The sequence below is a fragment of the Myotis myotis genome, unplaced genomic scaffold, assembly GCF_014108235.1.
Source record: "Myotis myotis isolate mMyoMyo1 unplaced genomic scaffold, mMyoMyo1.p scaffold_m19_p_7, whole genome shotgun sequence".
In the NCBI taxonomy this organism is placed as follows: domain Eukaryota; kingdom Metazoa; phylum Chordata; class Mammalia; order Chiroptera; family Vespertilionidae; genus Myotis; species Myotis myotis.
Window position 1 is genome coordinate 1180055 of NW_023416379.1, and position 26647 is coordinate 1206701.

The window sequence follows — 26647 nt, forward strand, 5'->3', positions numbered from 1 at the left end:
TGGCTCATTCACTCACGGGGATGTGTCCGGAGCACCTACTGCATCATGTGGTGCCAGCCCAGGGGTGGGCAAACTTTTTGACTCAAGGGCCACAATGGGTTCTTAAACTGGACCGGAGGCCGGAACAAAAGCATGGATGGAGTGTTTGTGTGAACTAATATAAATTCAAAGTAAACATCATTACATAAAAGGGTACGGTCTTTTTTTTTTAGTTTTATTCATTTCAAATGGGCTGGATCCGGCCCGCAGGCCGTAGTTTGCCCACGGCTGTGCTAGACTCTGGGAACCCAGGAAGAGAGGAAAAGCAGTGAAGACGCGGGACCTGAATTCATGCGGCCTGTCCTGAGGGACACCCCTCTTTGCTGGGAGAAGAGGACGGTGTCGAGACAGGAAGACCACCTCCCCCCGTTACCAAACAACAGTCACAAGTCCACGCTGAAACCAGCAAATCTACGTGAAGGGCCGAAGGACTCGCAGGGCACGCAGCTGAGATCCTTGTAGCGTTCCGGGAAATGGCCCACCAGGGAGGAGAATTTCCTTTCCTGTGTCCCCAGCCAGTCCCATCACAGGGCGGGGCGGCCTGCTCTCGGCATCTGTGTGCCCACCCTGCCAGCCTGGGCAGCTGCCACACGGACTCCCTCAGCAGTAACCAAGTCGACACCAAGACTTTTCTCCTACAACGAACCCTGGTGGCCATGGGAGGGGTCTGTCTCAGCTTCCTGGCTGTGCTTTGCTGCTGCTCACTCACTCATGCTGGGAGCACCTGCTGAGTGTCTATCACGCCAGGCCCTGTGCCTGGGGTTGGGCCTGGACGCGGTCAGCAGTTGAGCGGGATGACGGACTGGCCAGTTGGCTGAGCAGCTGGTGGGTCCGCTCGGGATGGACAGCAGGTGGCAGGGCCCAGGGCAGTGGCAGGGCCCAGGGCAGTGGCGGCCATGTCTCGGGAGGTCCGGAAGGCCAGGGGAGACACCAGGTCCAGGGGAGCTGGCCGAGAACGGGAGCTGGCAGGAGCTGGGTGGGCCACTGCGGTGCGGGAGGATTTCAGCCCTGAGACCCGAGCTTCCGGGGGCCTGTTGGTGGGATCCTGGATTCCAGCCTCTCAGCGGGTGGTCTGGCCAAACGTGCGAGTCTCTGCATGTACACACGTGTGCAGACACGTATTGCTCAGTGGCTAGAGCGTCGTGACACACGAGGCTGGAGGGAAGAGCGGGGCTGGTCGTGACCAGCTGTGCCTTTATTCGGAGGAAATGAGGGACTCGCGGCAGGTTTTCAGCAGAGGAGATGACAGTTAGTGGCCGGCTGCCCGGTGGAGATGGCCACGAGCGGGGCCAGGCCCGAAGGGTCAGCAGAGGCGGAGCTGACTTTGGCCGCAGCCACGTGGCTGTGTCCCTGAGGACGGGGCTGCGGGTGATCGCCGCGGTTTGCTGGTTTGGATGGAAGTGTGGGGACGCTGCTCCCTCTGTCCTAATGGGACACCCTCCCCTGGCCTCTGGTGGTCAGAGCCGGTCACCGTGTCTAGGGGTGACGGGCACAGAAACACTGAAATGCCGTAAACTGTCCTATGGAAAATGAGAAGCATAGTTGGAGCCAGGCTGTGTTTTCCTAAAGGTTTGTCTCCTCCTTTTCACTCAGTCATTATCCCCCAGTTCTCCTTCCGCCCCCACCTTGACAACCAGTCCTGCCCACGGTGCAGCTTCCGGGCTCCTCGGTACGTAGCGTCAGGTAACTATGGCGACAGACCTGCCAATAGGCAACGGACTCGCTCATTCACAGAGCATTTGGGTCCTCAGTCCTAAGGAAGAAAAGCTGTTGTGCTACTTTCTGTAGCAGGATTTGCTGTCGAGTCCAGAGAAGTGGTGGAGACAAGCTGACGGGCCAGTAAACGGCCAGTGATGAAACATGCACATCGCACCCGCCCCGCCCGCCTGGGTTCTGCGCCCCAGGCACTTCCAACCCCTCGGGCTCGCTTCGCGTCACTGTCCTCACCGCAACCGGCCGTAACCGGTGTCCTGCGGTCAACGACACCGCACTCACGGCACGTTGCTGACGCGTCAGCATTGACCTCGGGCCTGAGAGCAGCCCCTTTAACACGCGTTTTCTCCGCGGAGCGCGTCGCAGCTGCCCGCCGGCGGAGCCTGGGCCGTTTGACCGGTGAAGCCACAACAGGGACGCGCACAACCGCGGGCCCGCGGGCTGAGCAGACCACGGACGGGCCCCTCCACGCACGGATTAGTTCAATGGAAGCGCGGAATACGGCTCTGCCGCAGAGCGCGCGCCGCCTAGAGCTGAGAGCGCAGGCCGGCGGGCCCCGTGCGCATGCGTGCGCGGCGACGGCGGCCGCTCGGGACGCGCCGGAAGCGGGGGGCCCGGATTTCCGGTCGGCCCGGGGGCTTTCGGTTCCGGGTTCTCGGCGGCCGGGCAACGAGTGTCGGCCGCTGGGCCCGGAGCGCGGCCATGGAGAAGCTGCGGCGGGTCCTGAGCGGCCAGGACGACGAGGAGCAGGGCCTGACCGCGCAGGTGGGTGCTGGGCCGGGCCCGGGGGGCGGGAAACGGGGCCTGCGCTGCCCGCACCTGGGTTGCGGGAGGGCTCCGCCTGCGCCCGGAGGGTTTGGGGCGCCCAGGCTCTCGTGGGGTGCGCAGCTCGCTGGGACCCGCCCCCACGCCTCGTTGGGCTTTCCGATTCCGAGGGGCCCGTTTGCTGCCGGTCTGCCCCGCGCTGCCCTCACCGGCTCCGCCCGGGTTCCTGCGGGGCGCGGGGTGCCGAGCGGCGGCGGGGGCGCGGGGGGCCGAGCGGCGGAGGGGGTACAGGCCCCGCCCGCGAGCTGCCGTGCCCGGACCCTAACGCCGCCCGCCTGGCCTCCGTGCGCCCCGGGGGTCGGGGGCTGCGAGGAGCGCCGTCTGCAGGAAGGGGGGGAGGGAGGCGGCCGAGCGGGCGGGGCCTGATCGGAGCTTTAAAGCCCTCGCGTCCACCTCCCCCCGGGACCCGATGCGGCTACTTCCCTGTCGGGAGGGTTAACCCAGGAGCGAAACCGCCTGCTCAGGGCTCCAGTGAGCCGCGTGCTGGCCGGTTCCTGTTTGCCCGTCACAGCCGGGGCTTGGGCGTCCGGCAGGGGGGTTGCGGGAGGGCGTGCTGTCTGTCCCGTCCCGGTCCTGCCCCCTCCGGGTCCTGCCCCCTCTCGGTCCTGCCACCTCCCGGTCCTGCCCCCTCCGGGTCCTGCCCCCTCCCGGTCCTGCCCCCTCCCGGTCCTGCCCCCTCCCGGTCCTGCCCGCTCGCTCGGCACGTCCGGTGGGCGGGGCCGGGCCAGGGGCAGGGTCAGACCCTGAGAGACCCGCACCCGCTCTCGGGCACCAAACCAGCCTGCAAGGCAGTGGTAATGCAAGACCCACAAGTCACAGCAGAAATGCATGTCGCCAGTCGTTTAGGGACAGTTGCTTTGTGCCCCTCCCTCTGCGCCCGCTTCCTCAGGGCCCTGCGCACTCACCCCCAGGGAGGCCTCTGTGAGCGTCCCCCTCCCTCCTGCTCTCCCCTTCACTCATCTGCTGAGTTTGCCTTCACAGCCCTCCTGCCCCTGGTGGTCGTTGTGCGGCATTTGCTGGGTGAGGACAGCGACCTTACTGGGTTCTCAGGGCCAGGAGCTCCGCGGAGCTGGGAGAGAAGCCAGTTAAAGCAACAAGCCAACAGTGGAAGGGCTAAGAGCCTGCTGCCTGCCCTGCCCCCTCGGTGCCACTCCCCAGGCGATGGCACTTGTCACATCCAGGGAGGTCAGGGAAGACGGGGCCATCTCACTGTGGAGGGAGGGAGCCCTGGACAAGACAGAGTGGGCAGTTTTATGAACCCTGAGTCAGGGGAGGAGGGTGAGCGGTCAGAGAGGAGAAAAGCATCTTCAGGGTCCCCTCGCCTCCGTGAGAGGCCTCGATGGCTCAGTGGGTGAGGAGCTTCCTCTGCCCAGGGCCTCAGGTGAAGAGACCCAGGCGTGAGGGTGAGGGGCTGACATACGGAAGGGGCATGAGGGCCAGGGCCCCCTCCGCCACTGCAGCTCCTTGCAGACACTTTGTTGCAGGGGTTCTGTGCCAGCAGACTCCTCCCCCAGCACTCAGAGCAGGCACCTGGGAGCACTCAGTAGGAGAAGCATGGGTGGGTGGGTGGGTAGATGGGTGGGTGGGTAGATGGGTGGATGGATGGATGGAAGGGTAGATGGGTGGATGGGTGGGTGGGTGGGTGGGTGGGTAGATGGGTGGATGGATGGATGATGGGTGGATGGATGAGTGGGTGGGTGGATAGATGTGTGGATGGGTGGATAGATGTGTGGATGGGTGGGTGGGTGGATGAATGAGCTAGTCAGCAGAGGCTGGAGGGTGAAGTCAAAGGGAAGTTTTCCTTAAGATGGAAAGCGCTTCAGCAGGTCTAAGGGTTGGTGGGGATGGTCTCGGAGAGCACGGGGCTCACTATTGGGGAGAGGGGAGAAGCCAGTGAGTTCCCTGAGAGCTTGAGGGGTTGGACCTGAGGCAGGGAGCCCTGTGCAGTGATGGGGGCAGGCAGGGCAGGGGAGAGGTGTCTGGAGCGGGGCTTGCTGGTTGGTAGCAGCTAGCAGGGGGGCGTTCCCACCCATGGCCTCCGTTTCCAAGGCTCAGGGTGGCTGTTAGTGTCTGAGCCTTGAGTGAGGGGTGGGACCCGGGGAGAGGGCCTGTTTGCTGTGCTCGCTCTCCTTCCGCCCTCTAAGCACGGTTGTTTTGAAAGGGGAATTGTAGGAACACTGCACCGCGTATTCATCAGCTGAGGCCACCCGTGCTTCCTTTATTCAAGTGGCCGGGAGCAAGGCGCTGGCCTGCACAGCTGTGCCCTGTGGGAGCGCCAGTCTCCCTGCTTCTCCGCGCAGGAAAGCAGCCGCGACTTCTGGGCTGAGGTTCACTCATCTCTGAGCCGCTGCTGCGCTGTTTTCACTGGTGTGTGATGGCCACGTGCTGGTACGGCAGCGCCCTGTGCTCTGCAGCCGGAAGGGCTCCTGCTCCCCCAAGGGCCCTGTGACCAGCAGCATGTGGGGGGAGAGGGAGGGCAGGGCCCCAACTGCATGTGCAGCCATATGCTGGGGAGGGAAGGTCGCTGGGATCCTTGTTTCCCGGTTTTGCCTGTTGCTAGGCACGATGCGGGGATTCCCCCGGTGACCTCTGGGCCTATCCTTCCGCTGCTCCTGTGGGTCTAACTGCCTGCTCCCCGCATCGCAGGCAGACGGAGAAGGGAGCACGGAGAAGGGAGCACGTACACCGATGGGCACAGCTGAGCCTGTGAGAGGAGTGAGGGCTGTGGCAGGCCCGCCCTGACCTCACAACAGCGGATGGTCTAGACTTGGAAGGAAATAAAAATGACGCCTTTTCTCCTCTTGTTCCGCCTTCTCACATCATTGTGGACTCACTGACGTTTACAAGTCATTCTTCTTAGGATCCTCCCATGTTTGTAGGAACAAGTGGGGCGTTCCCCATGCCAGGTGCAGCCTTCAGGGTTTTAGTGCATTTAGTCCCCGTGTGGTTAAAATATACTTGATGGTATTCTTCTGGATCAGAAAGAATGAAGTTCAGATGGTTTATAGGCAAGTTCATTCTTTGTTTAAAATCTAGGGACCAGTTTTGCTATAAACAGATGACATTGCTGGAAACAAGAATGTCTGAATTAAACAAACATTTAAAAAAAGATTTAGAGTGGGTTAAAAAGTGCCCTACCTGGTTTGGCTCCATGGATAGAGCATCGGCCTGTGGACCAAAGGGTCTCGGGTTCGATTCCGGTCAAAGGCACGTACCTTGGTTACAGGCTCCTCCCTGGCCTGGGCCCTGGTCAGGGCTCGTGCAGGAGGCAACCAATCAATGTGTTTCTCTCACATCGATACTTCTCTATGTCTCTCCCTCTCTCTCTCACTCTCCCTAAAAATCAATGGAAACATATCCTCGGGTGAGAATTAACAACAAAATAAAGTGGGTGAAAAGTGATGGGTGTTACTTTGACGGAATCCTTATTCAGTTATTTTTATCTACTTTGCATGCTACGTAAGGACTCACAGATTAATGGACTCAGGTAAGGACGTAGCCAAAGGTATTTTGAGCTTTTGCATGTAACACTTTCTGTTTTCACTTCATTATTCTTGAACTACATTATAAGCAGCCTTGTTTTTAAGGATACACTGTAATGTAAGTTAGAAAGTTAACTTTTGGTGTGCAAACGCTTGTGTGTGTGTCTGGTTTCTTGGAGCTGTTGTTCTGTCCCCGCTTCTCGGGAAGCTGAGTCTCACTAGTGCCCGTGGTAACCGAGGTGCCCGCTCGCCCTCACCGCATGCCGCCCGCGCTGCTGTGCCAAGCGCCCAGGCCTCTGCTCTCCCCGCAGTGGTTAGCGCTGCACGGCGAGCAGGAATGTGGTTGCTCTAGAGCAGCGGTTGCCAACCGTTCGGACCTCACGGACCACCAGCTGGCGACGCTGCTCTAGAATAAATTACTGCTCACAAATGGTTTTACTGCTGGTTGGGGAGCCCCCCCCGCCCCGGCTCTCCTGAGCTGCTGCAGTGAACTCTTTGCAGTGGAGGTTGTCAGTCAGGTGTGTCTAATGGCAGACACGGCTGAGGCTGCCCAGGTCCCCATTGCCAGGCGGGTGTGCCCCAGCCTCCGGGCGGTGAGCCGCTGGCGGGAGCTGGTTCCGGAAGGCCGCCCTCTCCAGCCCCTCACTGCCCGCAGGGCACCTTGTCTCAGAGACCTAGACGGACGCCGGGAGGCCATGTGAGCCCAGATGCCCACGACCCAGCCTCGACATTTGTCAGCTGTGCCGTCTCCTTGCTCCTGTCCTCTGCTCTTCCAGTCGCCCAGTGTTTTGTCACGGACCTTATGCCTTACGTCCTTCTGTCCCTATCAGAGGGCTGTACTGTCTCTGACAGGAGCGCATCCTGTTAGCGCACCTGCCCAGATGCCAGTGGTTCCTCAGGGCCACGCGGTCCCAGACCACCCTCATGCTTCCCTAACCATGGGATCCTGACGTTAGACGACACTGCAGTGTGCACAGTGACGCAGACACCACGCTGGGCTGCAGGGAACCTGGCCCTGGATTCCGTGGGAAGGACCGGGTGGTGTGTGGTGGCCCCGGCGCACGCTCTGATCCCCTCCTCCCTCCCAGGTCCTGGACGCCTCCTCGCTGAGCTTCAGCACCAGGGTGAAGTGGTTCGCCATCTGCTTCGTGAGCGGCATCTTCTTCTCCATCCTCGTGAGTGCGGCGTGGGGTTGTGTGGTCATGTCTGCGTGGGGCCGGGGAGCGCAGCGAGCAGCCTGCTTTGCCTGGATGCTCTGAGACTGTGATGGGACCTAGCTAGTCGCTTGAAGAAAGGCAGAGATCAGTGCAGAGATGTAGAGGTTAATACTGGGGGGCTGTGGATTATTATTTCCTTAAAGTAAAATAAAATCGAAAGAGCTGCAGAGTCCGTAATTTAGATGTTAGTTAGCTTTTCTAACTCACCATTTAAAAGGCGTTGAAGTAGACTGAGATTTACCCACATGTATGTATAAAGGAAGTTGTGCGATGGCTCAGGTATCTGTACTTGTGATAGACCCAAGATTCAAATTAGCAGGTAACCTTGAAACTAACTTTTAAAAATGACGTGGGGACTGTATCGAGCGCATTTATACTTAAACTCATACTGCCACATGTTATGTCACTACTCTGGTAGCACGTTTCACATGATGCCGTTACCGTGGGAACTGAAGTAACTCTCCGTCTTCACGCAGGGCACTGGCCTGCTGTGGCTTCCCGGGGGCATCAAGCTTTTCGCCGTGTTCTACACCTTCGGGAATATTGCTGCCTTAGCCAGGTACGTGCGGGCGTTCGGCCTCTCGGACGCTTTATCTGCCATCGTTTCCTCCTAATAAACACCTTCCTAACAGGACGTATTTCTGTGGCTCTGACACCCGTAAATTCAGCCACAAAGTCTGTGTTCGTGTGCTGAGTGTGTACTGACTCCTGCTGCGTGCGGTGTGCCAGCTGCCATGAGAGTGTTCCTGGGAGGAAGAGCCAGCCCTGGGGCACCCCTGTGTGTCAGGGACTCTTCTGCCCGTTTAGGAGGTGGCACTGTTACGGCCCCACGTTCCAGCTGGGGATGTGCCTAGTGAGTGATGGGCAGGCTCCCCCAAACAGGGCTTCGGAGCCCAGTGCCTGCTCTCATGAAGCCTGCGTCCCAGTGAGGGAGCCGGGCCGTGCAGAAAGTCGGGGCAGGGGTGCGGAGGCGGGGGAAGAGGGGGGGCGTGCAGGAAGTCGGGGCAGGGGTGTGGAAGCCGGGGAGGGGGGCTGGCCTTGGGACTCCTCTTGCAGCATCTTGGGCGCATGGGGGTGTATTGGTGTCTGCTAGGGCAGCTGTCAGATTTATGAGCCCGTGGTTGTGCACTTTGCTTTCCGAGGGGACCGTCTTTCTCAGGAACGTTCTGGATCAGAGGTATTGTCTGAGCTCAGCCAGCCTCCCGGGCTCGCACCTGCCGCCCGCCCCACCTGGTCTGGGTGAAGCTGGCGTGGCACGTCTCGGCGTGGCTGCCGGCTTGGCCCTGCCGCCCTCGTCTTGTTTCTCATTGGTCTGATAAGGACCAGCATGGACAGGGAGTGGTGGCGATGGCGTCAGCTCAGGCCACTGGGGCTCCTGGTTCTCTGAAGGGGCACTTGTGTCTCCTGGAGGCTCGGGTCTCCTCGGTGTGAAGGAAGACGAGCCGGACTTAGAGATGGTTACGCGTGGCCGTCAGGACCGCCCGGCGCCCTCAGCCCGTTTGTCGCCCACAGCACGTGCTTTCTGATGGGGCCCTTCAAGCAGCTGAAGAAGATGTTCGAGACCACGAGGCTGCTCGCCACGGTCGTCATGCTGGTGAGTGAAGGCGGAGGCGCAAGCTCCCGCTGAGGGCTGGCTGCTTTGTTGCCCACCAGTGGCCTGTCTTTCTGCCAGCCGTCGTCAGTTTCTCTCGTTGCACGTGGTAGTGGCGTCCTCGGGCTGAGGCAGTGGGCGACACGGTGTCACCCACGGCATCGGCCTCACGTGAAGGGAGTCAGAGCTGCTGCGTGTCGTGGTCCAGCCACGAGCGGTTCTTGGTGGGCTGCTGTGGGCGCTCTTGGAGGGGGGCTGGCAGTGGTTCAGTGGCCTGTCCCTGGCGCTGTCCCTCCGTTGGCTGGCTGTCACTCCCAGCAGCAGGCGTCACTGGCCGTGGGCTCTGTCCCCGGCCATCGGTCCCACTGAATTCAGGGCTCTCTTGTCTTTGGATGTTTGTGTCAGAAACGTGTAGTTTTCATCGTCATGCATCTGGGGGTGTTCACGGTCGTCGCTTTGGGTGTGATGGGCAGAGGGAACCCGCGCCCTCTCTGCCCAGCCTCTGCCCCACATGTTCTCCCCTTAAAGCTCCTGAATTGAAATGTTAGCACAGCTACTTTGTCCTTTTAACTCGCTTTTTAAGCACAGTCTTTGTAGATTTGTAAGTTAGGGAATGTTTTCAGGGTAACTGTGTCTTCTCCCTCCTCCTGACTAGAGAAAAACTTTGTAGCCTAGTTTTTTATTTGTGTCCTTACTCACAGGCACCATCCCCATTGCATTGTATCGCATTGACCTCCAAGAGGTCAGCTGCGTCATTTTGACTTTCCTGTAGCAGCAGGTGCGCTGACGGTGACCTCTGTCCAGGAGACTGAGACGTTGCCAATACGGTCACACGGCTGATTCTGCCCGGGGCACCCGAGACCCGAGTGGCAGTGTCTGCATGGGACGCAGGGTCGAGGGCTGTTCAGAGGTTAGAGACACAGTCCCTTTCCCCAGGGACTGAGTTACTCCTCGCATCTAATTGGTGATGACTCGTCAAAGCATTCCCAGTCGGACGCTTTGCACGGCCTCGTGTGCTGCTGACAGGATTGTGCCTGACGAAGGGAAAGAAATGCTGACACTTAGCACCTTCTAAGTGCCCCCCACCCCCCGCATGTGAGGGACACACTCTGATCTGTTCACTACAGATGAGCAGGTGGGTGGCTGCTGTCCTTTCAGAGAGAAGGTGGCCGAGGTCTAGACCCGATAACTAAGGACACTCGGCTAGTGGCGTCCGAGCTGGGCTCTCGCCTGGGTCTCCATCTCCAGACCCCCTGCCTGTCACTGAGCTGCCACCTGCCCCTCCTTGGGCTCCCTGCCTCCTGGGCACGGAAGGGAGTGATGGGCCGTCTCTGTGGGAAAGGCCTCCCGGGCTCCCGTGCGCTCAGCTGTGCCGACACCTGGCGGTGCTGGTCTGAGCACCAGCATAACCAGGTGCCCTGAGAACAGCTCCGTCACAACATTCTGCAGACGCTCCCTGTGGACGCCCTCAGCAGAGGCTCTTCCGGGTGCTTCCGTGTGCAGGGAGCATCGCGGTCATCGCCTCTGGGGTCAGTAGCACCGCAGACTGTGCAGAGCGGGCCCCGGGCTCCGCCGTGCTCTGTGGTGGCATCCACGCCACCGAAGGCGGCGATGTGCTTCTCGTCCAGCTCTGCGAGGACGCATACTCACCGCGCTCTCTCCTCCCCCAGCTGTGCTTCGTGCTGACCCTGTGTGCTGCTCTGTGGGTGAGTACCTGGGCCACGCCTGCTTCCCACTAACTGTCCCCTCAAAGGAGCTCCCAGTCCGCCCCTCAGACCCACCAAAGATCGGTGTCCCCCACGTGGATGGTGACGTCCGGTTGGTGACAGACCTGCCGTGGATTCTGCGGCGGAAACGGGCAGAGCTGACGGGTCCTCCTGTGCTCAGGCTGCTGCCCCGTCGCCCGGGAGAGTTACTGGCCACATCCCAGTCACGGGCGCAAGGAGCGGCCTAGCAAGCTCTGTGTGTCCCTGTGGAAACGGCTTTCTGGTTCTGGGACGGGCTGGGAGCCTGCTGCCTTATAAGCAGCAGATTAAATGAAAGCAAATGAATGACCATAAAAGTGGACAAGGAATTCTAAAAGTGGGTCATTTAAAAAATCATGGAAACTGTTTATTATGCATTGTTCCAGAAGATCACAATAAAATGCAGTTTTCCTTCAAAAAGTAATTCAAGAAAAGGGCACGTGAGACTGAGTGAGATCTGTAAGTTCTACAGAGGATGCAGCTCTACTGACCGAGGGGAAACGTTCACGTGCCCCCAGGACCTAACCGTGCAGAGGCGTGCGTGCAGCCCGTGTGTGCTGTGCGGCGCGTTGGCTCAATGCCAGGCGTGTAGAGTGTTGAAATCGGTGGATACAGGTAGTTAAGTTTCACATCTGCTGCATCGTGACCTTGTCGTACTGAAATCTGATAGGGTAGAGCCGTCATCTTACATTTCTGAAGGGCGTTAAAGGGCGTAAAGCAGCGGTTCTCAGCCTCCGGCCCTTTAATGCAGCTCCTCACGCTGTGACCCAGCCATAACATTATTTCGTGGCTACTTCATCACTGTCATGTGGCTACTGTTGTGAATCGTCATGTAAATATCTGATCTGCAGGATGGTCTTAGGCGACCCCTGTGAAAGGGTTGTTTGACCGCCACAGGGGTCACAACCCACAGGTTGAGAACCGCTGGCGTAAAGAGTATGTTGAAAAGATTCTTCACTCACTCTTTCTGTTTTTCCTGTGCTAGTGGCATAAGAAGGGGCTGGCCGTGCTCTTCTGCATATTGCAGTTCCTGTCCATGACCTGGTAAGTCTCACCTGATCGGAGGTCCGCGCGCCCTCAGCCGGGAGAGCATCTGCTCTGAGCCTGGCCGCCCGGGGAGGCTGTGGGCTCTCACCCGGGGTGGAAGCGTGTGCCTCGGTGGGGCCAGGCCTCCAGAGCGGTCCTCTGACTGAGTCTGCAGGGTGTCCCCTGGGACTTCGCCCGGCTCCGTGGTGACTGCAGGCGGGCAGGGAGGCGTGGGTGGGGGCGGGGGCGGAGGGTCCTGCATAGCCACACCAGGGTGCCGGCACTTGTCTTCTGAGATGTGAAGGAGAAGTGACAAGACATGCAGGTGACGCCGCAGGAACCCACGAAGCGAGGCCGTGTCAGGCCTGAGCCCGAGCGTGTGGGTCTGCCTCTTGCTGGGCAGGCGCCGTGCTGCTGGCTCCTGCTGATGCCGACTCCGTGGGGACCGCAGTGGGAGCAGCTGTGGTCCTGCTCCTCTGTGTGCCAGGCACGCCCTTCCTCCCCATCCTCCGTGGCCCCCTGCGCCTTCGTGGTCTGGGCTGCATCCCGTCCAGCAGCGGCCAAAGGCCCTGGAGTGAGGGCTGAAGTGCTCTCCCCCCACCAGGAGGGTTCCACCCGCTGTCTTTAGCGGAGCTCTGTTTTTTCCTTCCGTGGTCAGCAAGCCCCTCCCTGTGTGCTGTGTTCCGTCTCCTGTTTGCTGTTACCCGGCCTGGGGTCATCTTTCTTTGGCCCCGTTTCTTCCTTTCCACCCTTAAGTGCACCGTCAGCGAACGTTACACGCACGGCCCTACGTGGCAAAGGGCCGTGAAGAGCTTTTGCTCTCAGTGAAATGGGGAGAACTTTTACACCGAATCCGCCGTCATTTTCTGTGTTCTGCTCTTGTTTCATCAGCTGTATTTAACGATTGGTTTATTTCTAAGGGAGAATGTGCTTTATTCTCAGTCGTTTCTATTTAAAATATAACTTTAAAGGGTAACATCGTATCACAACAGCTCAGACCAGCAGGCCTGAGTCGCTTAGCGAGTTTGTGCGGTGGCCCAGCCCTGCGCACGTTCACCAGGTCCGGGTGGTGCTGTGGCTGCTGGTCCGGGTGGTGCTGTGGCTGCTGGTCCGGGTGACGGGGGGGGCGGCGGGGGATCGTGCCCTGGGTGCCGCTGTACTGCCCGGTGCGGGGATATGGCATCGCTGAGACTGAGGTCACCAGCTGCCCTTTCTCTTGCAGGTACAGCCTGTCATACATCCCGTATGCAAGGTGAGCTTGTTTGAGTCCCTCCCCTGTCTGGTCCTCCGGTTAGCGTTGCAGAAATACATCAGTTTTAGTGATTTTTACATTAAATTGTGACTTAAAAGGCTGACTTTCCTCCCACAAGGAAACGATGTTCTAAGTGGGATGAATAGAGAGAAGTTTGTCGAGGGGGCGCCACTGTGAACGTGTCAGCGGGGAGGCTGGGGACCGACTCCTGCTCCGTCGGGCGCCTGGGCCTTTGCTGCCAGGAACTTGGACGAGAGCTTCTGGATCCTTCCACGACTGCGGATATTCACTAGATAGGCCGTGGGGACTCCAGCAAAACAGATTCTTCTCTTTAAAGGGAAGTTGGTGAAAAAGTGAGTGTGACACGTGACTGCTGCCTGAGCAGTAGCATGTGTCTGTCCTGTGGGCGGAGGTAGCCGCCCCTGGACGTGCCCAGAAAGTGCACCTGCTGTCGTGGGGGGAACGCACTGCGGAGCCGTCGGACGGTCAGGAAAGCGCTGTGGAGGCACAGCTTTGCCTCCTGGCAAACTTGGAAGCAGGTTGTAGTTGAAAAACAGCCAAGTTAGCCTAGTGAGCAGCGGAGGAAGCGGGTGGGAGCGGTCCCTGCTGGAGGCAGATTCTGACGCCGTTTCTCCCCCAGGGACGCCGTCATGAAATGCTGTTCTTCCCTCCTGAGTTGAAGACCAGAACCTCTTCGCAGGGCGTCTGGGAGCTGCTGTTGGTTTGGGGGAGTGTGTTTTCCTGAGCCGGTGGTCGCCCCTCCCCCCGTGGCCGTGCAGGGCCGTGCGCACCGGGGAACCGCGTGGAGTAAACTGTGATGCTCCCACCACCGCTCCCGCCACTCACTGCTCTCCCCACGGAGGGAGGCGGCACCGCCGATTGCGATTGATCTGTAGCGTTTCTAATCCCTCCTCCACAGCGTCTGGTTTGTGATTGATCTGTAGCCGATTGTGATTGATCTGTAGCGTCTCAGTCCCTCCTCCACAGCGTCTGGTTGTGAATATCCAGATAAGTCTCCGCTGCGTGAACTTCGTTGGCTTTTCTAAAATGTCAAGGTTTAAAAATACTTCAAATGTGAAAGTTTTTACTTTAAACTAAGAATCGCTTATATGTAATAAAAATAATATATAAATCTTTACAATTTTAAATAAGCCCATTGTTGGATCAAATTTACAGCCTTTAAGTGGGCGGAGCCTTGATTCCGTTGAGGGAAACTCCCTGAGGTTTCTCCCAAGACGTCTCTGTCCTAACCGCTGCCGAGCGCATTTACGAGTGTGGCCTTCGGGGTCCCCTGATCCCAGCAGGCAGGGGGTCCAGGAGGGTCCAGGTGTGCGGGTGGGGAGAGCCGACAGCAGGTCGGACAGGTGAGGGACCAGCCACTGGCAACCCAGGAGCCTGCTGGGGGGGAGGGGGGAGGACCAGCGCCTTGGTGGGGAAGCAGGTAGCGGCTTGGGATTGTCACCAAGGGAGACCCTGGAAGGGACCAGGCAGGTCCCCGCCACCTGGAGAACTGCAGGGCTGCCCCACCTGCCCGGAGCTGGGACCAGGGACGGGAGACGCCCTGCTGACCCTGTAGCTTTCACCCTGGGTCCATGCGCAAGCCTCCGGGCCGGGGGGGGGGGGGGGGGGCCCTCAGGCTGTGCCCCCAGGAAATGGTGCTTGACCCCTTCCCGCCTCATCTCCAGTCCCCCTCTCCTGACAAAGCTCCCCACTGCTTATGCACCCGGAGCAAATGCAGCGCTTCCAGAGCCTGGAGAGGCCTAGGGTGGCCTGGGCTGTCCCACACTCACCTGAGCAGCAGCTGCTGTCCTGAGGCACCCGCCCCCCCCCCCCCCCCCCCCCCCACCCCGACAGGGAGAGGGTGGGACGGGGAGAATGAGTGACAGCTGCAAGCTGCATTTGCAATGGGAGAATGTGTGAGTGTGGGATGGTTTGGGGGTGCTGGTGATCAGGGTACTAAACCTTCCTCTCTCCCAGCCCCTCCCCGCTGTGGTGCGAGGTTCTTGCCTGTGTCCTGGCCCAGTAGCCATCTCGCTCGAACACACGGGGTCGGGGTGCAGTGGGCAGCCGGGGACTGGAGGGTGCCCTGCCCCCAGGACTGCTGGCTCTGGCACATCTTGAGTTTCCCCACATCTGGCACGCTGTTAGCTCACCTGGGCACAGCCCCGCTCCTGCCCGGTGAGCCCAGAAAGTGCGGCCTGTGGGGACCCGTGTTTGGAGATTGACCACTGACTGTTCTTAGGTAACCAGGGCTGCTTACCTGAGGCTGACTTTTAAAATATATGCATTTTTACTGATTTCAGAGAGGAAATGGGGGGAGAGAGAGAGACACCAATGATGATCATCAATCCACTGCCTCCCCCACCCCCCACTGGGAATCAACCCTGACCTCCTGGGGAGGGGGTGGGGGCTGAAACTGATTTCTGAAGCATCGCCTTGTGATTGCTCACGTGCTCAGCCAGCCTCTGAAGACTAGGGGTGCTCCCCCCACAACTGGAACCTAAGTTGGCGGGAGCTGCCTTCATTGAGCCACTGCTATGGCGGTCATACCGCCTTCACAGGGGAACCGCGCAGGAAAAGAACTCAAGTCTGCTCACTGCTTCCTTTACCATCCTCATGTGACCGAAACGACATCCCCAGGGAGCTTGAAATGACCGTGTCCAAAAGTAAACAGCGAGCCGCCACGATGCCTGTTCCCACTGGTGTCCCTGCGGCCACCCCGGGTCCCTGCGGCCTCCCCGGGGGGGTCCCTGCGTCGACCTTCCCAGCCCGCTAGGCTGGGGGCTTGGGGATGATTCTCCCCGACCCGCAGGACCCACCCCGGACTGAGGTCACGCCCTGACCCGGCTGCGCCCGCCCCTTCCCGGCGCGTTCCCTGGTCTCCAGGCTGCAGCAGCCGGTGGACACCCGCGGGCACAGCGGCGCCCGGCCGCACTCCTCCTCCCGAGGGCGCCAGGCTCTGAGCGGGCGCCGGGGGCCGAGGAGCCCCGGCCCAGACGGAGGGGAGGAAGGGGACGTGGCTTCCAGCCCCGGTGAGAGCGCCCGACGGGAGGGGCGCAGACGCCGAGCCCCACGTGGGGGGGGGGGAGGACGGAGAGGGCGGGGGAGGACGGAGGCGGCCCCGCCCACCGACGGGGAGGGCGCCCGGCTCGCGCCCAGGACTAAGGGCCGCCGTGTCACCTCCGGGTGCGGATGCTCCGCAGGCTCCGGGGCTCCATGCCCTTCCCGCCGCCTCCCGCCCGGGCCCCGGGGGTCCCGGCCGCGCGTCCGTCGCCCCGCAGGCCCGGAGCCCCACGGAAGGCAGCTGCGCCCGCCCGCGCCCCGCCCGCACCCGCGCCGCCCGCCGCCCGGGAGAAGCTGCGGCCCGAGGCGCCGCCGTCCCGCTCCTGGCCCTCGGCCACGCTCCCGAGGCCCCCGGCCCCTGCGCGCGCTCCGGCCCCGCCTGACCCCGGCCGCAGCCCCGTGCGGACCGCGGGGACCGTGGGGCCCGCCGCTGCCGCGCGCTCCTCCCCGCGCCTGCCCCCCGAGGCCGCCCGCCCGGCCCAGCGGCGCCACCCGGAGAGGCAGCTGCTCGCGCGGCCCCGCCGGCCGCCCCTCTCGCCCGCGGCCGACGCCCGAGCCCAGGTGGCGGGTCCGCGCGGGGGAGGCGACCCCGGGGGCCTGGGCGCGCGCCGGCCGGTGGCCCCGCTGCTGCCCCGCGGCCCGCACACCCCCCGGCGGCCGGACCTGCGCCGCGCGCTCCCGGTGTCGCTGCTCAGCGCCCGGCACCGCGACCACGACCACGACGTGGAGGCCGCGGAGGAGGAGGCCGCGGCCCCGGACGAGGGGCTGGTCCGCAGGTGCACCGCGTGGCTGCGGGGCGTGGAGGCGGCGGCGGCCGCACGGGCCCTGGACGCGCTGCCGCACCTGAGCGCGCTGTGAGCCGCCGACCCCGTCCCGCCCCGCCCCGCCCCGCCCCGCCCCGCACCCGCTGCCCCGCACCCGTGCGCCAGGTGGGCCTCCCGGACGCTCTGCACGGGGCCCCGGAGCAGGGCTGGACGGTCGCCCGGTGCCCACAGCCGCACCTGCGCTTGAGCTCCACCTGGGCGACCTCGTGGGACACAGCCTCTCTGCGGTCCGCCACGCGTGTCCGGGGCTCCTGTGAGCCAGGTGGGCCCCCGAGGGACAGGACAGCCTCGCTGGACCCGCGTGGCCCACCCCCTGCCCAGGCGGCCCCCACCCCCCAGCCGGGCAGCCCCGGGCCTTTCCTGGCACCAAGGAGGGGCGGGACCGGGAGGGTGGCCTGTGTGGCGGGGCCGGGACCTGGGGCTGCAGGGGCGAGGGCGCTTCTCCTACACAGGAAACACGTGGGGTTGGGCCGCCCCAGGTGCCAGGTAACCCAAGTGTCCAACCCAGAGGGGCGGGCAGTGCCGGTGCAAGCCCTCCCCCCAACGCACACACACATGCACATACACACATGCTCACACACACACACACACATGCTCGCACACGTCTCCCCTGGGGGACTGTTCCCAGCGGCTGGGGTGAGGTGTGGGCAGGAGCCAGAGGCAGCCTCGCCAGCATGCATGGTTTCGTATGACGAGCTGTGCTGCTCACACGGTGTCTTTATGCCACAGGAAGGAAGCCACCACATGGAGAAAGCTTAGCCGGAGGTCGATTTGCGCGGAAGAGCAGCTGATGGATGGAGAAAGCCGGGAGTTGAGGGGTGGGGGGTGGGTGGGCGTGCGAAAGCCAGTGACAGGCCTCGTGTTAGGTTGCATGGAGTGATTTTTGGAAATATTCCTATTGATTATTCGGGTGAAGGGTAGACTCCTCCGCCTTTCAGGGCCGCGCCCCTCCCTGCTGACTCTGGCCGATTCCTGGGTGTTCTCTCCTTCATCCGAGTACATTTAACTCATTTAAGGTTGAGAAGGGAAGAACGGTTATAACCCGATTAGGCCGGTTGTGGGAAATAACATTACCGCAGTTTGGGACTGACTTTGTAATGTTTACTGGTTTAATGTTTATGTTGTTAGACTTCAATGTGTTGAATCTCTTTTAAAAATAGATTGTTTGTAAGGAAATATGTTTTCAGAGAGAGGGAGGGAGCGGGAGAGAGATGGAAACATCACTGATGGGCTGCCTCCTGCACGCCCCCACTGGGGATCCATGTGCCCTGGTCAGGAACTGAACCCTGACCTCCTGGTTCCTGGGACGCTGGTGGGGCTCACGTCTTAATTATATTTTACATTGAAGCTTTCCATGTTTTAAAACCAATTTTATATTTTTCACGTGGAGATCTTCGTGCTAATCGCTCTCCCCACACCCCTCAGCACAAATTCATTGGGAGCTGGCGCAGCCCCCAGAGGAGCCGTGAAAACAACACCCCTTCACACCGAATAGCTATCTTTCCTGACCCCTCCGAGAGCCAAGAGCCGAGAGCGAAGAGCCACACTGCTTCTAACGGAACTGGACATTTTAGCACCGGAGGCAGAGTGTGCGGTCCTGGGAGGCACCACCGAGGCCCCTGTCCCGCGAGAGCTCTGCGTCCGGGGAAGGGGCCGGACTCTGGCCGTCACTGGTCACCAGCAGGCGGAGAGAGAACTGAGCTCTCGGTGGGCAGCGACGTAACATGGTCTCATTTGCATGTGGTGCGAGGACTGATAGCCAAGGGACCCGGGTTTGTGCCCATCGTCACAGGAATACATTTCAGGGACTTCCCCAAAGTCATGGCTTTGGGAGGCCGCCCGTCTCTGCTTTTGTGTGTCTCCCGTCCTGTCGCTGTTCGGGCGCGTGGGCCTCGCCACCCGCGGGTCTGTCTCTGGGTCCCTGTGTTTCCTTCCTTCCCGCGCCCTCTCTCTCCGGGTTCCCTGCCCCCCCCCCCCCCCCCCCCCCCGCGAACTCCACGGGAGGCGGGGCCGGGCGCTCCTTGTTGCTCCGCAGGTGCCTGAGGCCTGTCCCCGTTGCTGCCGCCGTTCCAGGAGGCTCCCAGGTCCCCGTGTCAGTTCTCAGTGTTGAAATAAAAGACAAGTCCGTGCCCGCTGTTCCTGTTTGAGGAAGAGCGAGGTCGCTGAGGCAGACTTTGTCCCGGGTGGGTCTCCGCGGCGCGCCCACCCCAGCGTCTGATTGTCGTTACCAGGATGTCAAACACGATGATCGGCGATGACCAGATATGATGAGGAGGAGGCTGTTGGGTCCCAAAGCCCCATGGGAGCTGTTTCCAAATACACTCACAAAAGTGGGTGCCGCCCAGCCATGGTGCTGGCCGCTGTTCAGGAGGCTCGCCGACCCCAGGCAAGCACTTCTGTCCTCTCACCAGAACATCCTTCTTTCGCCAAAAGCAATTTCAAAGGGGCAGGCACAGCCATCAGAGCTGAGGTCAATGTGCATAATGAGCCGGGGGGTGGGGGGGTGGGGGCAGGGCAGGGCTGAGCTGGCACGTGGCCGCGGTGTTGGCTGGGGCAGCCTCACTGGCCGGCCTGGGGGCTGCAGTGGGCGCTGGCTGGTAGGGCCAGTCGCCCGAGCCCTGGAACGGTGCCCCCTCTGCACAGACGGGGCCTCAGACAAAGGCCCCTTCATCACTCGAGCCAGCGAGTGCCCCTTCCTGAGCCCTCGGCGGGTTTGCAGAGACGCACCCGGGGTGGCGGAGGGCCAAACCCCAAACCCCAGGGTGCATCACTGCGAACAGTTGCCCGTCTGTCCTAAAGCACAGCTGTCCCGGCCGCCGGCAGCCGCGGCGCCCACGGCCCTGGTGGCCTCATCGAGGGGAGGATGTCATCTGCACGATGAACGTCCCGGGACCTGTGGACACGGACAGTGGCTGTTTGCCTGGTGGTAGAAAGTGCGCCCACATGTTCTCAGTGCAGCGGCCCACGCACATGCAGAGGAGAAGGTGGTGCTAGTGACACCCAGAGCCACAGTTTCTGCCCCCACGGACCCCCAGGGCCGGGACCCCAGAGCCGGACGGGAAGGTCTGCACCTGAACCCAAAGCCTTGGCAGGCGGCAGGCGCGCTATCCAGGAGGCTGTGGTGCTGAAACGCTTGGTTCTCGCGAGGACAGGCGAGCCCCCTTCTGGCCACGGGTTCCCTCCCAGCTTCTGCGTGTTCATGAAGTCAGTGACTTTACCCCCTTAATTAAGATCTAGCCTGGCCCGGGTGGCCCAGTGGTTGAGCACTGACCTACGAACCAGGAGGTCAGGGCACACGCCCGGTTGTGTGCTACATCCCCAGTAGGGGGCGTGCAGGAGGCAGAGGATCCATGATTCTATCTCATCGTTGATGTTTCTATTCCTCTCCTTTCCTCTGAAATCAATTATTTATATATATAAAGATTTGGAGCTCATTTGGCCCTATTGCTCTCATAAACTCACACTATATTCGACTCAGCCCTGCGGGGACTTACGGAAGGGTGGCCTTGCCTCTGACGGGTAACCGCTGACTTCCCGGTGGAGTGAACAAATCCAGTGTAAAAGGAAGAGCTGCAGTGCTTCCCGACCCCGGGGACAGGGGCGCCCCGACATGAACCGGGACTCGGTTTCCCCTTATTCCCAGTCACACTTCTCGCCCTGGTGCCAGGACTGTGGCCCCTGAATCACCTCACAGGGTGGAGGTGCCGTGGACTGAACACTAAACAGGAGACGACTTCTGCGCCCACAGGTACTAGCCCGCGGAGGTGGCCTCGGGCTGAAGGCATGAGTCTAAGCGTCACACATTGAGCACGAAGCTTCTCCGGTGCCGCCAGACCCCGGGGGCTCCTGGGAGGAGGGAATCTGAAAGGCCAGGCTGCTCACAGTGAGTCCAGCTCGAACCAGGCAGCGGCCGGGCGGGATGGAAAGAGGATGGTGGGGATGCGGGCCACGGACACACAGCGCCGGTCACCAGGGTGTCAGGCTCCTGTGGTGACAGCCGGCCGGAGATGCGCAGTGAGGCTGGGTGGCGTGGGAGAGTCACGGCTGGGCTGGGGGTGAGGAAGGTGAAACTGAGGCAGCAGAGGGACAGGAGGGGACCCGCAGGACAAGGGGATGGGCGCCCCGATGCCCCAGAGCACCTGCCCGCTCAGCCGTCGGCCCAGCATGGCCCAGGAAGGACCCGGCCCGCTGTCTCCAGGGACCGGGGGAGATTACGACCTGGAAACGCGCAGGCGTGGCCGTCCCTGTGTTGGAAACACGGTGGGAACCAGCAGGGCGTTGCTTGGTGTTGTTTGGGGGATGAACCAGCAGCAGAGGGCGGATTGTTATGCCCTGATTCTCACGCAAAGAGCCCAGAAAAAGTGTGCATCGCGTTGGTGACTGTCTCGGCGACAATGTGGAGGTTTGGGGTCATGGGAACGGCTTTCCAGCGGTGGTGACACCCGTCGTCTTCGGTCCCAGCTGAGCTGCCCTGTCAGGAGGGAGTGAATTGGGTCGGCCCTGGATTGGTGGGCAGTCGCTGACACCCGGTCCCTCACCCCTCGTCACAGGGCACCTGCCTGTACCCTCGTGAGTCTGGAGGGACAAGCAGACGCCTTTTGGGGGGATGAGCATGTTCTGAAGTTGATGGTGGCGGCAGCTGCACGGCCTGCGGATGTCCTCGTCCAACGTCACCCCGGGGCGTGTGAATTCTCTCAGGTGAAAGGCACCCCCAGGGGCGTCTCAGGGCCGTGGGGGAGGCAGCAGAAGCAGGGACAGAATCTCAAGGAAGTGGCACCCCGCTCTCCGGCCCACTGGCTCCCTCGGCCTTTTCTAGCCGCCTGTTAGGAGGCACCCCACCCCAGGGCCTCTGTGCTGGCGCCTGACTCGACTCCAGGAAGGAGAGAAGGTCGGGCAGGAAGCACGTGCAGCGAGGCTGGGGGCTGGGGCTGGGGCGGAGGAGGTGGGGCTGGCAGGGTAGGGGGGGTGTAGGCTGTTCCCTCTCAGCCATCGACACTCCGCTCCTCCCCCTGCTCCCCTCTCACCTCCCTGTGAGCCCCTCATCGGCTCCTGGCAGGTCCTGGGGCCGGGACCCTGGGAGAGGGGGCCCCTGAGCTGCTGGCAGGGGGCGTGGGGGAGAGCAGGCACCGTGGGGAAGGGGAGCGGCCCCGGGCTCTGGGACACACCCCGTCCCCACCTGCTGCTCCTCCTGGGAGGTGAGTTTGCAGAGCCAGCTGCACCCACGGCCTCCCTCCCAGCCGATCGCAGGGACCGCGTTCTGCTAAATGTCAAACACGGCTTCGAGGGAAAACCATCCTGACCGTGAACTTGTGCTTCCGGAAGAAGCCCGTGGCTCGGGAGGTCCTGCACCTGGAAGGTCCCCTGAGAGGCTGATGGGACGCCGCACACGTTCCGGGCTGAGGGCCGGTCCGGGGGAGCAGGTGCGGGAACGGCCTGAGTGCACGTCACAGTGACCGTGTGGCCGTCAGTGGCCCTCTCTCCGGGTCCTCAGCTCATCTCCGACGGCGCGGCCGTGGTCAGGGGCAGAAGCCAGCCTGGGCCTCGGACCGCCTGCAGCCTGGCCCGGCCAGAGCGGAGGCCTGAGCTGCACCTTCTGACACAGCCCTGGGCTGAAGCCGCTTTTACACGCGTGCGTGAGCCCTCCACGCAGCCCCGCCCTCCCCGGCCCCAGAGCGCGTGGCGGGTCGCACCCGCCGGGGAAACGTGATGTCCTGTGTGTGACCTGCTTCCTCTGCCCACGCGGGGCCCCATGGGCGCTGCTGGGAGCTGCGCGGCCCGGCTCTGGGGCGCCCTCTGGAGGCGGGAGGGGAGCAGGTGCGCGCCCTGAGCCCTCAGCCTCCCCTCGGGCCCGCGAGCTCGCAGGACACCGGGCGTGCAGGCAGGTCCCGGGCGCGGGGCGTGGATTTCAGGTGACTCGGGGCCTCCTGTGTTCTTTGTGGGGGGCAGGGTCTGCAGCCGGGGGTGGGAGGGGGGTCACACCCCAGAACAGGAAGCAAACAGCCCGCCCGCCGGCTGGGACCCAGCCTGGGACCCACGGGAGCGCGGGGCGAGTCGGGCGGGTCGGCGGGAACGGGGTCAGCAAAGGGAATCCGTGTCTTCAACGTCCTCCGTCCGCTCTGCTCCCGGCCGGGCCGCCCACTCCCCCTGCGCGGAGGGTCGGAGGGTCGGGGTCTGTAAGAGGCGGGCGCCATGCCCAGGTCGGGGCTGCAGGCGTTAATGAGGTCACTGGTGCAGCCCTCGGAGCGGTGCGGGCAGGGCACAGCGGAGACAGCTGCGGGGGTGAGGGGTGCGGGGGTGAGGGGGTGCGGGGGTGAGGGGGTGCGGGGGTGAGGGGGGCCCCCTGCCAGGGGCCTGGGGCCAGCTGCGGCCCTGCGAGCAGGCCACACAGGGACTCAGGACTGGCCTCTCCCTCCGGCCTCGCCTGGGGCGGCTGGAATGAGGCCCGCGGAGCTGCTGACCCCCATCGCTTCTCCATCGCCATCAGCTGGACCCCAAGTGAGCAAGTGGGCGACGTCTCCCTCATTTAGGTCCGTGGTTACACCGCTAATGGAAGAGCCACAGGCTCCTTAAAAAGATGGAACCCCGAAACATCAGCGCTGGGAAATACAGGCCCTGCCACCAGCAGCACACCGCCCACCCCAACACACACACACACACACACGCGCACACACACACACACACAACCCAAACACACACACGCACACAGGCACACACAACTGTCTCACACACATGCACACGGGCGCACACACAACGCACGCTCACACGCAGGCACATATGCGTGACGGAGAACAAGACAGTGAAAACCAGGGGGCAGCCATGGACTCGGTGGCAGAGAACGGGGTCATTCTGAGGCTTCGGAGCGCACAGCATCACACAACACACTTCCTTTCTAACGCGGAGGAAAAGCAAGGGCCTGGTTGGTAGTCTCACAGGTTTGAGAGATGATCACCGAGCACAGGCGAGACCAGTAAGATCGCTTTCAGATGAAAACACTTTCATTTTAAAAAGCGATGGAAACACGGTAACAGCCGCCCTGCCCTTCCGCCTGCTGCCCGCTCGCAGCCGTCTCTGTCGGAGGGGTGCTCACCCGTGCAAGGAAACTCGCCCAGGCGCAGTGTGCTGTTTTGTGGGTTTTAAAAATAGATTTTTATTGCTTTTTCAGAGAGAGGAAGGGAGAGGGAGAGGACACCGATAGGAGAACCAGCATCGGTGGCGGCCTCCTTGCACGCCCCTACAGGGACGGAGCCTGCGACCTGCATGGGCATCAGAGCCCAGACATCACAGGCAGGAAGAGCGCGGCCAGCACGGAGGACAGAGGCTGCGTCTGTGTCCTGCGGGTGAGAAAGAGAACGTAGGTACCGACAGTCACGCTGGGACCCGAGGAAGGAGGCGGAGGGATTGACCAGAGCACATCCGTGCCTAACAGACACGGAGAACAGCGTGCCGATGGCCAGAGGGGGGCAGGCTGGGTCTGCGTGGAGGGGGCAAAGGGGAGAGATGGGGACATCTGTAATAATGTCCACAGTAAAATAAATAAATAACCTAAAAAGAGACAAGCAAAATAAGCCCAGAGCAAGCAGAAGGAAGGAACTAAGGACAAAAGCAAAATGAAATGAAATTGAAAACAGAAACAGTGGAGAGAATCTCAGAAACAGTCGGCTGATCGAAAAGATCAGCAGCCAAACTGACAAAGAGTCACTCCTGTCAGCCGTGAGGTGGGAACAGCACTGTGGAGGGTGCGGGCAGCAGAGAGGTACCCCACAGCCGGCCGGCTGGCTCAGCGGCTGAGCATCAGCCTGTGAACCAGGTCAGGGCTCCATTCCCGGGCAGGGCACAGGCCCAGGTTGCGGGCTCCATCCCCAGTGTGGGGCGTGCAGGGGGCAGCCGGTCAGTGATTCTCTCTCATCCTTGATGTTTCTAAGTCCCTCTCCCTCTCCCTTCTTCTGTGAAATCAATAAAAACATATTTTTTAAAAAAGATAACATTAGGAACAACTCTATACCATAAATTTAATAACTTCGATGTAATGGACCAATTCCTCCCTAAACTCCCACACACCATGCAGCCAATATAAAACAGCTCACTTGCATAGCCCTGAAGCTACTAAGGAAATTGATTGTGTCATTTTAAAACTCCCCAAAAGAAGTCCCTGGGTCTAATGACTTCACTGGAGAATTCTGTCAGTTATTTGAAGAATAATTAACATAAACTTCATACAGACTTTTCCAGAGAAAGGGGATGAACACCCAGTTAACTTCATTAAGTTGCTTTTAGCCTGACACCAAAACCAGAGACAGTAGAAAACAAACCAAAAAAAATCCCCCAAAACCAAAACGCCTGCATAGCAATACTCCTCCCGAATATAGACCCCAAATCCTTAACAAAAATACAAGCAAATGAAATGTGGCAACGCACAGAAAATAACACCCCCAAAGTAGGGCTTGTTCTGGGTGGGCAGGGCTAGCGTGGTGTTTGAAAACCAGTCGGTTTAATCACAGGGCTAATGATCACACAGTCACCACAGTCCACGCAGAAAGACTCCTGGCTCCGGTGTGCAGGCAGAGCCTGCAGCTCGCACTGCGCCTCAGGGAACGGCTCACCGCCCCCCGCCCCCCCATTGCCAGCAGGCAGTGGGTTGGGCCGAGGGAGATGTGGATGCTGGCACCTTGGATTTAACCGGGACAGGCAGGCTGGCCTGGAGCGGCTGGGAGGAGGGGGAGGCGGCCGCGGCCGGGGGTCTCTGGATCTGAGGGTCCAGGGAGAAGCAGCAGGTGCCAGGGCCCTGGGGACCGGGAGACTCCGTGGGTCTGGAGGGCAGAGGCCGAGCTGAGCGGGCGGGCGGGGGCAGGGCGGGGCGCTGTGCCCAGGCCTAGCTGGGCTTAGGCTGGGGGTCGGGTAAGGTGCCCCCGCAGGGCAGAGCAGCGAGGGCCTGAGCGGTGAGTTCCTGTCACAGCCCCCACACTCAGCACCCTGATGCCCCTGGGTGTGCATGTGGCGCTCCTGTCCCCCGGGGCACATTCCGGTGCTGGGACCTCTCCGAACTCCTGTCTCCTAATGCCATACGCAGGGCACCCTGAAACTGGGAGACACCCCGTTTAGGGAGGACCCCAGCATGTGGCCGCTCACGTTCATCAGCTGCCCAGGCAGGAGGCTGTTGGGGTCCAGACGCCGCGAGGGGCAGCCCAGCCGGCAGCCCTTGTGGGGGGCAGTGCCCGGGAGAGACATGCCCCCCCAGAGGGGAATCGCCCGGTGGGGGAGGGGAAGGAGCTTGGCTTAAACTGTGTCCCCTCGAGAGCGACGGTGACTTCTTAGGGAAATAACGTCGTTGAAGATGTGACAGGACTGGTGTCCTGGCCAAAAGGAGCTGCGGTCACATCACCCCAGGGGGCTGAGGGAGGTGACCGCTCTGGGTCCCAGCAGCTATGAGGCTGGGGAGCAGTGGCGGCCAGGGGAGGGGGGTCCCTGGCCAGCAGGCAGTGTCGCTGGGAACCCCTTAGAAGTGCAGTCTCAGGCCGGTCCTCTGCTGAGGGGCTGTGGGGGAGGGGCTCCGGGTGATGCCATGCCCACTGGGGTCGCAGAGGCTGGGCCCTGGGCGCAGGGGGAGGGGGCGCCGGGGGAGAGGGAGGGGGTTGAATAAACAGCCACCTGCAGAGGAGGGTGTGGTCCTGCGGGGGGGGGGGGGGGGGCTAGATGTGCAGACACCTGGGGTGGCACCCACCTGGAGGTCAAGCCCTAGCCCACTCCCCTCCTCCCCCCACTGCTCCCCCCACCACCCCGTCACCTTGATGGGGGTCAGGAAACACACCCCAGCCTTTCTGTTGCGTCCTCAGGGTCAAACAGGCCGCTCACGGGCTCATTAGCATCCCGGGA

General features: G+C 61.6%; 2 protein-coding genes and 2 long non-coding RNA genes across 10 annotated transcripts; 3 read left to right on the plus strand and 1 right to left on the minus strand.

Annotated features, from left to right (window-relative positions):
- Nucleotides 1–2354: 2354 nt before the first annotated feature.
- On the plus strand, nucleotides 2355–14038 carry SFT2D1 (SFT2 domain containing 1). 3 transcript variants are annotated; one of them, XR_004968712.1, is made up of 9 exons: nucleotides 2363–2517; nucleotides 7148–7234; nucleotides 7753–7835; nucleotides 8789–8870; nucleotides 10538–10573; nucleotides 11598–11656; nucleotides 12861–12890; nucleotides 13009–13243; nucleotides 13531–14038. XR_004968712.1 is itself a non-coding variant. In XM_036316280.1 (8 exons), the coding sequence occupies exons 1-8, from the start codon at nucleotides 2455–2457 to the stop codon at nucleotides 13568–13570; spliced, it is 480 nt and encodes a 159-aa protein (XP_036172173.1). In that variant the 5' UTR covers nucleotides 2363–2454; the 3' UTR covers nucleotides 13571–14038. The 3 variants fall into 3 exon arrangements, 2 of the variants coding, with proteins under 2 accessions (XP_036172172.1, XP_036172173.1); XM_036316280.1 differs by lacking the exon at nucleotides 13009–13243; XM_036316279.1 differs by lacking the exons at nucleotides 10538–10573; nucleotides 11598–11656; nucleotides 12861–12890; nucleotides 13009–13243; nucleotides 13531–14038 and adding an exon at nucleotides 10026–10310 and having other exon boundaries at nucleotides 2355–2517.
- On the plus strand, nucleotides 4342–5380 carry LOC118659817. Of its 2 annotated transcripts, none has more exons than XR_004968715.1 (2): nucleotides 4342–4965; nucleotides 5224–5380. It is a non-coding gene; the product is annotated as an uncharacterized LOC118659817 (long non-coding RNA). The 2 variants fall into 2 exon arrangements; XR_004968716.1 differs by having other exon boundaries at nucleotides 4342–4944.
- LOC118659815 lies at nucleotides 10955–17185 on the minus strand. Its single transcript, XR_004968713.1, has 2 exons — nucleotides 16955–17185; nucleotides 10955–13932 (listed from the first exon to the last, which is right to left on the minus strand). It is a non-coding gene; the product is annotated as an uncharacterized LOC118659815 (long non-coding RNA).
- PRR18 (proline rich 18) lies at nucleotides 14753–24244 on the plus strand. Of its 4 annotated transcripts, XR_004968711.1 has the most exons (4): nucleotides 16015–17039; nucleotides 17507–20660; nucleotides 21328–21475; nucleotides 23940–24244. XR_004968711.1 is itself a non-coding variant. In XM_036316278.1 (3 exons), the coding sequence occupies exon 2, from the start codon at nucleotides 16107–16109 to the stop codon at nucleotides 16809–16811; it is 705 nt and encodes a 234-aa protein (XP_036172171.1). In that variant the 5' UTR covers nucleotides 14753–15922; nucleotides 16094–16106; the 3' UTR covers nucleotides 16812–17039; nucleotides 17507–21140. The 4 variants fall into 4 exon arrangements, 3 of the variants coding, with proteins under 3 accessions (XP_036172171.1, XP_036172168.1, XP_036172169.1); XM_036316278.1 differs by lacking the exons at nucleotides 21328–21475; nucleotides 23940–24244 and adding an exon at nucleotides 14753–15922 and having other exon boundaries at nucleotides 16094–17039; nucleotides 17507–21140; XM_036316275.1 differs by lacking the exons at nucleotides 21328–21475; nucleotides 23940–24244 and having other exon boundaries at nucleotides 16008–17039; nucleotides 17507–21140.
- Nucleotides 24245–26647: the final 2403 nt, after the last annotated feature.

Bases quoted from the DNA above. Each gene is read 5' to 3' on its own strand.
- SFT2D1 (XM_036316279.1), top strand. From the start codon at position 2,455: ATGGAGAAGCTGCGGCGGGTCCTGAGCGGCCAGGACGACGAGGAGCAG. The intron at 7,235-7,752 runs GTGAGTGCGGCG...GTCTTCACGCAG, and splicing joins GCATCTTCTTCTCCATCCTC to GGCACTGGCCTGCTGTGGCT. The intron at 7,836-8,788 runs GTACGTGCGGGC...TGTCGCCCACAG, and splicing joins AATATTGCTGCCTTAGCCAG to CACGTGCTTTCTGATGGGGC.
- PRR18 (XM_036316275.1), top strand. From the start codon at position 16,083: ATGCTCCGCAGGCTCCGGGGCTCCATGCCCTTCCCGCCGCCTCCCGCC.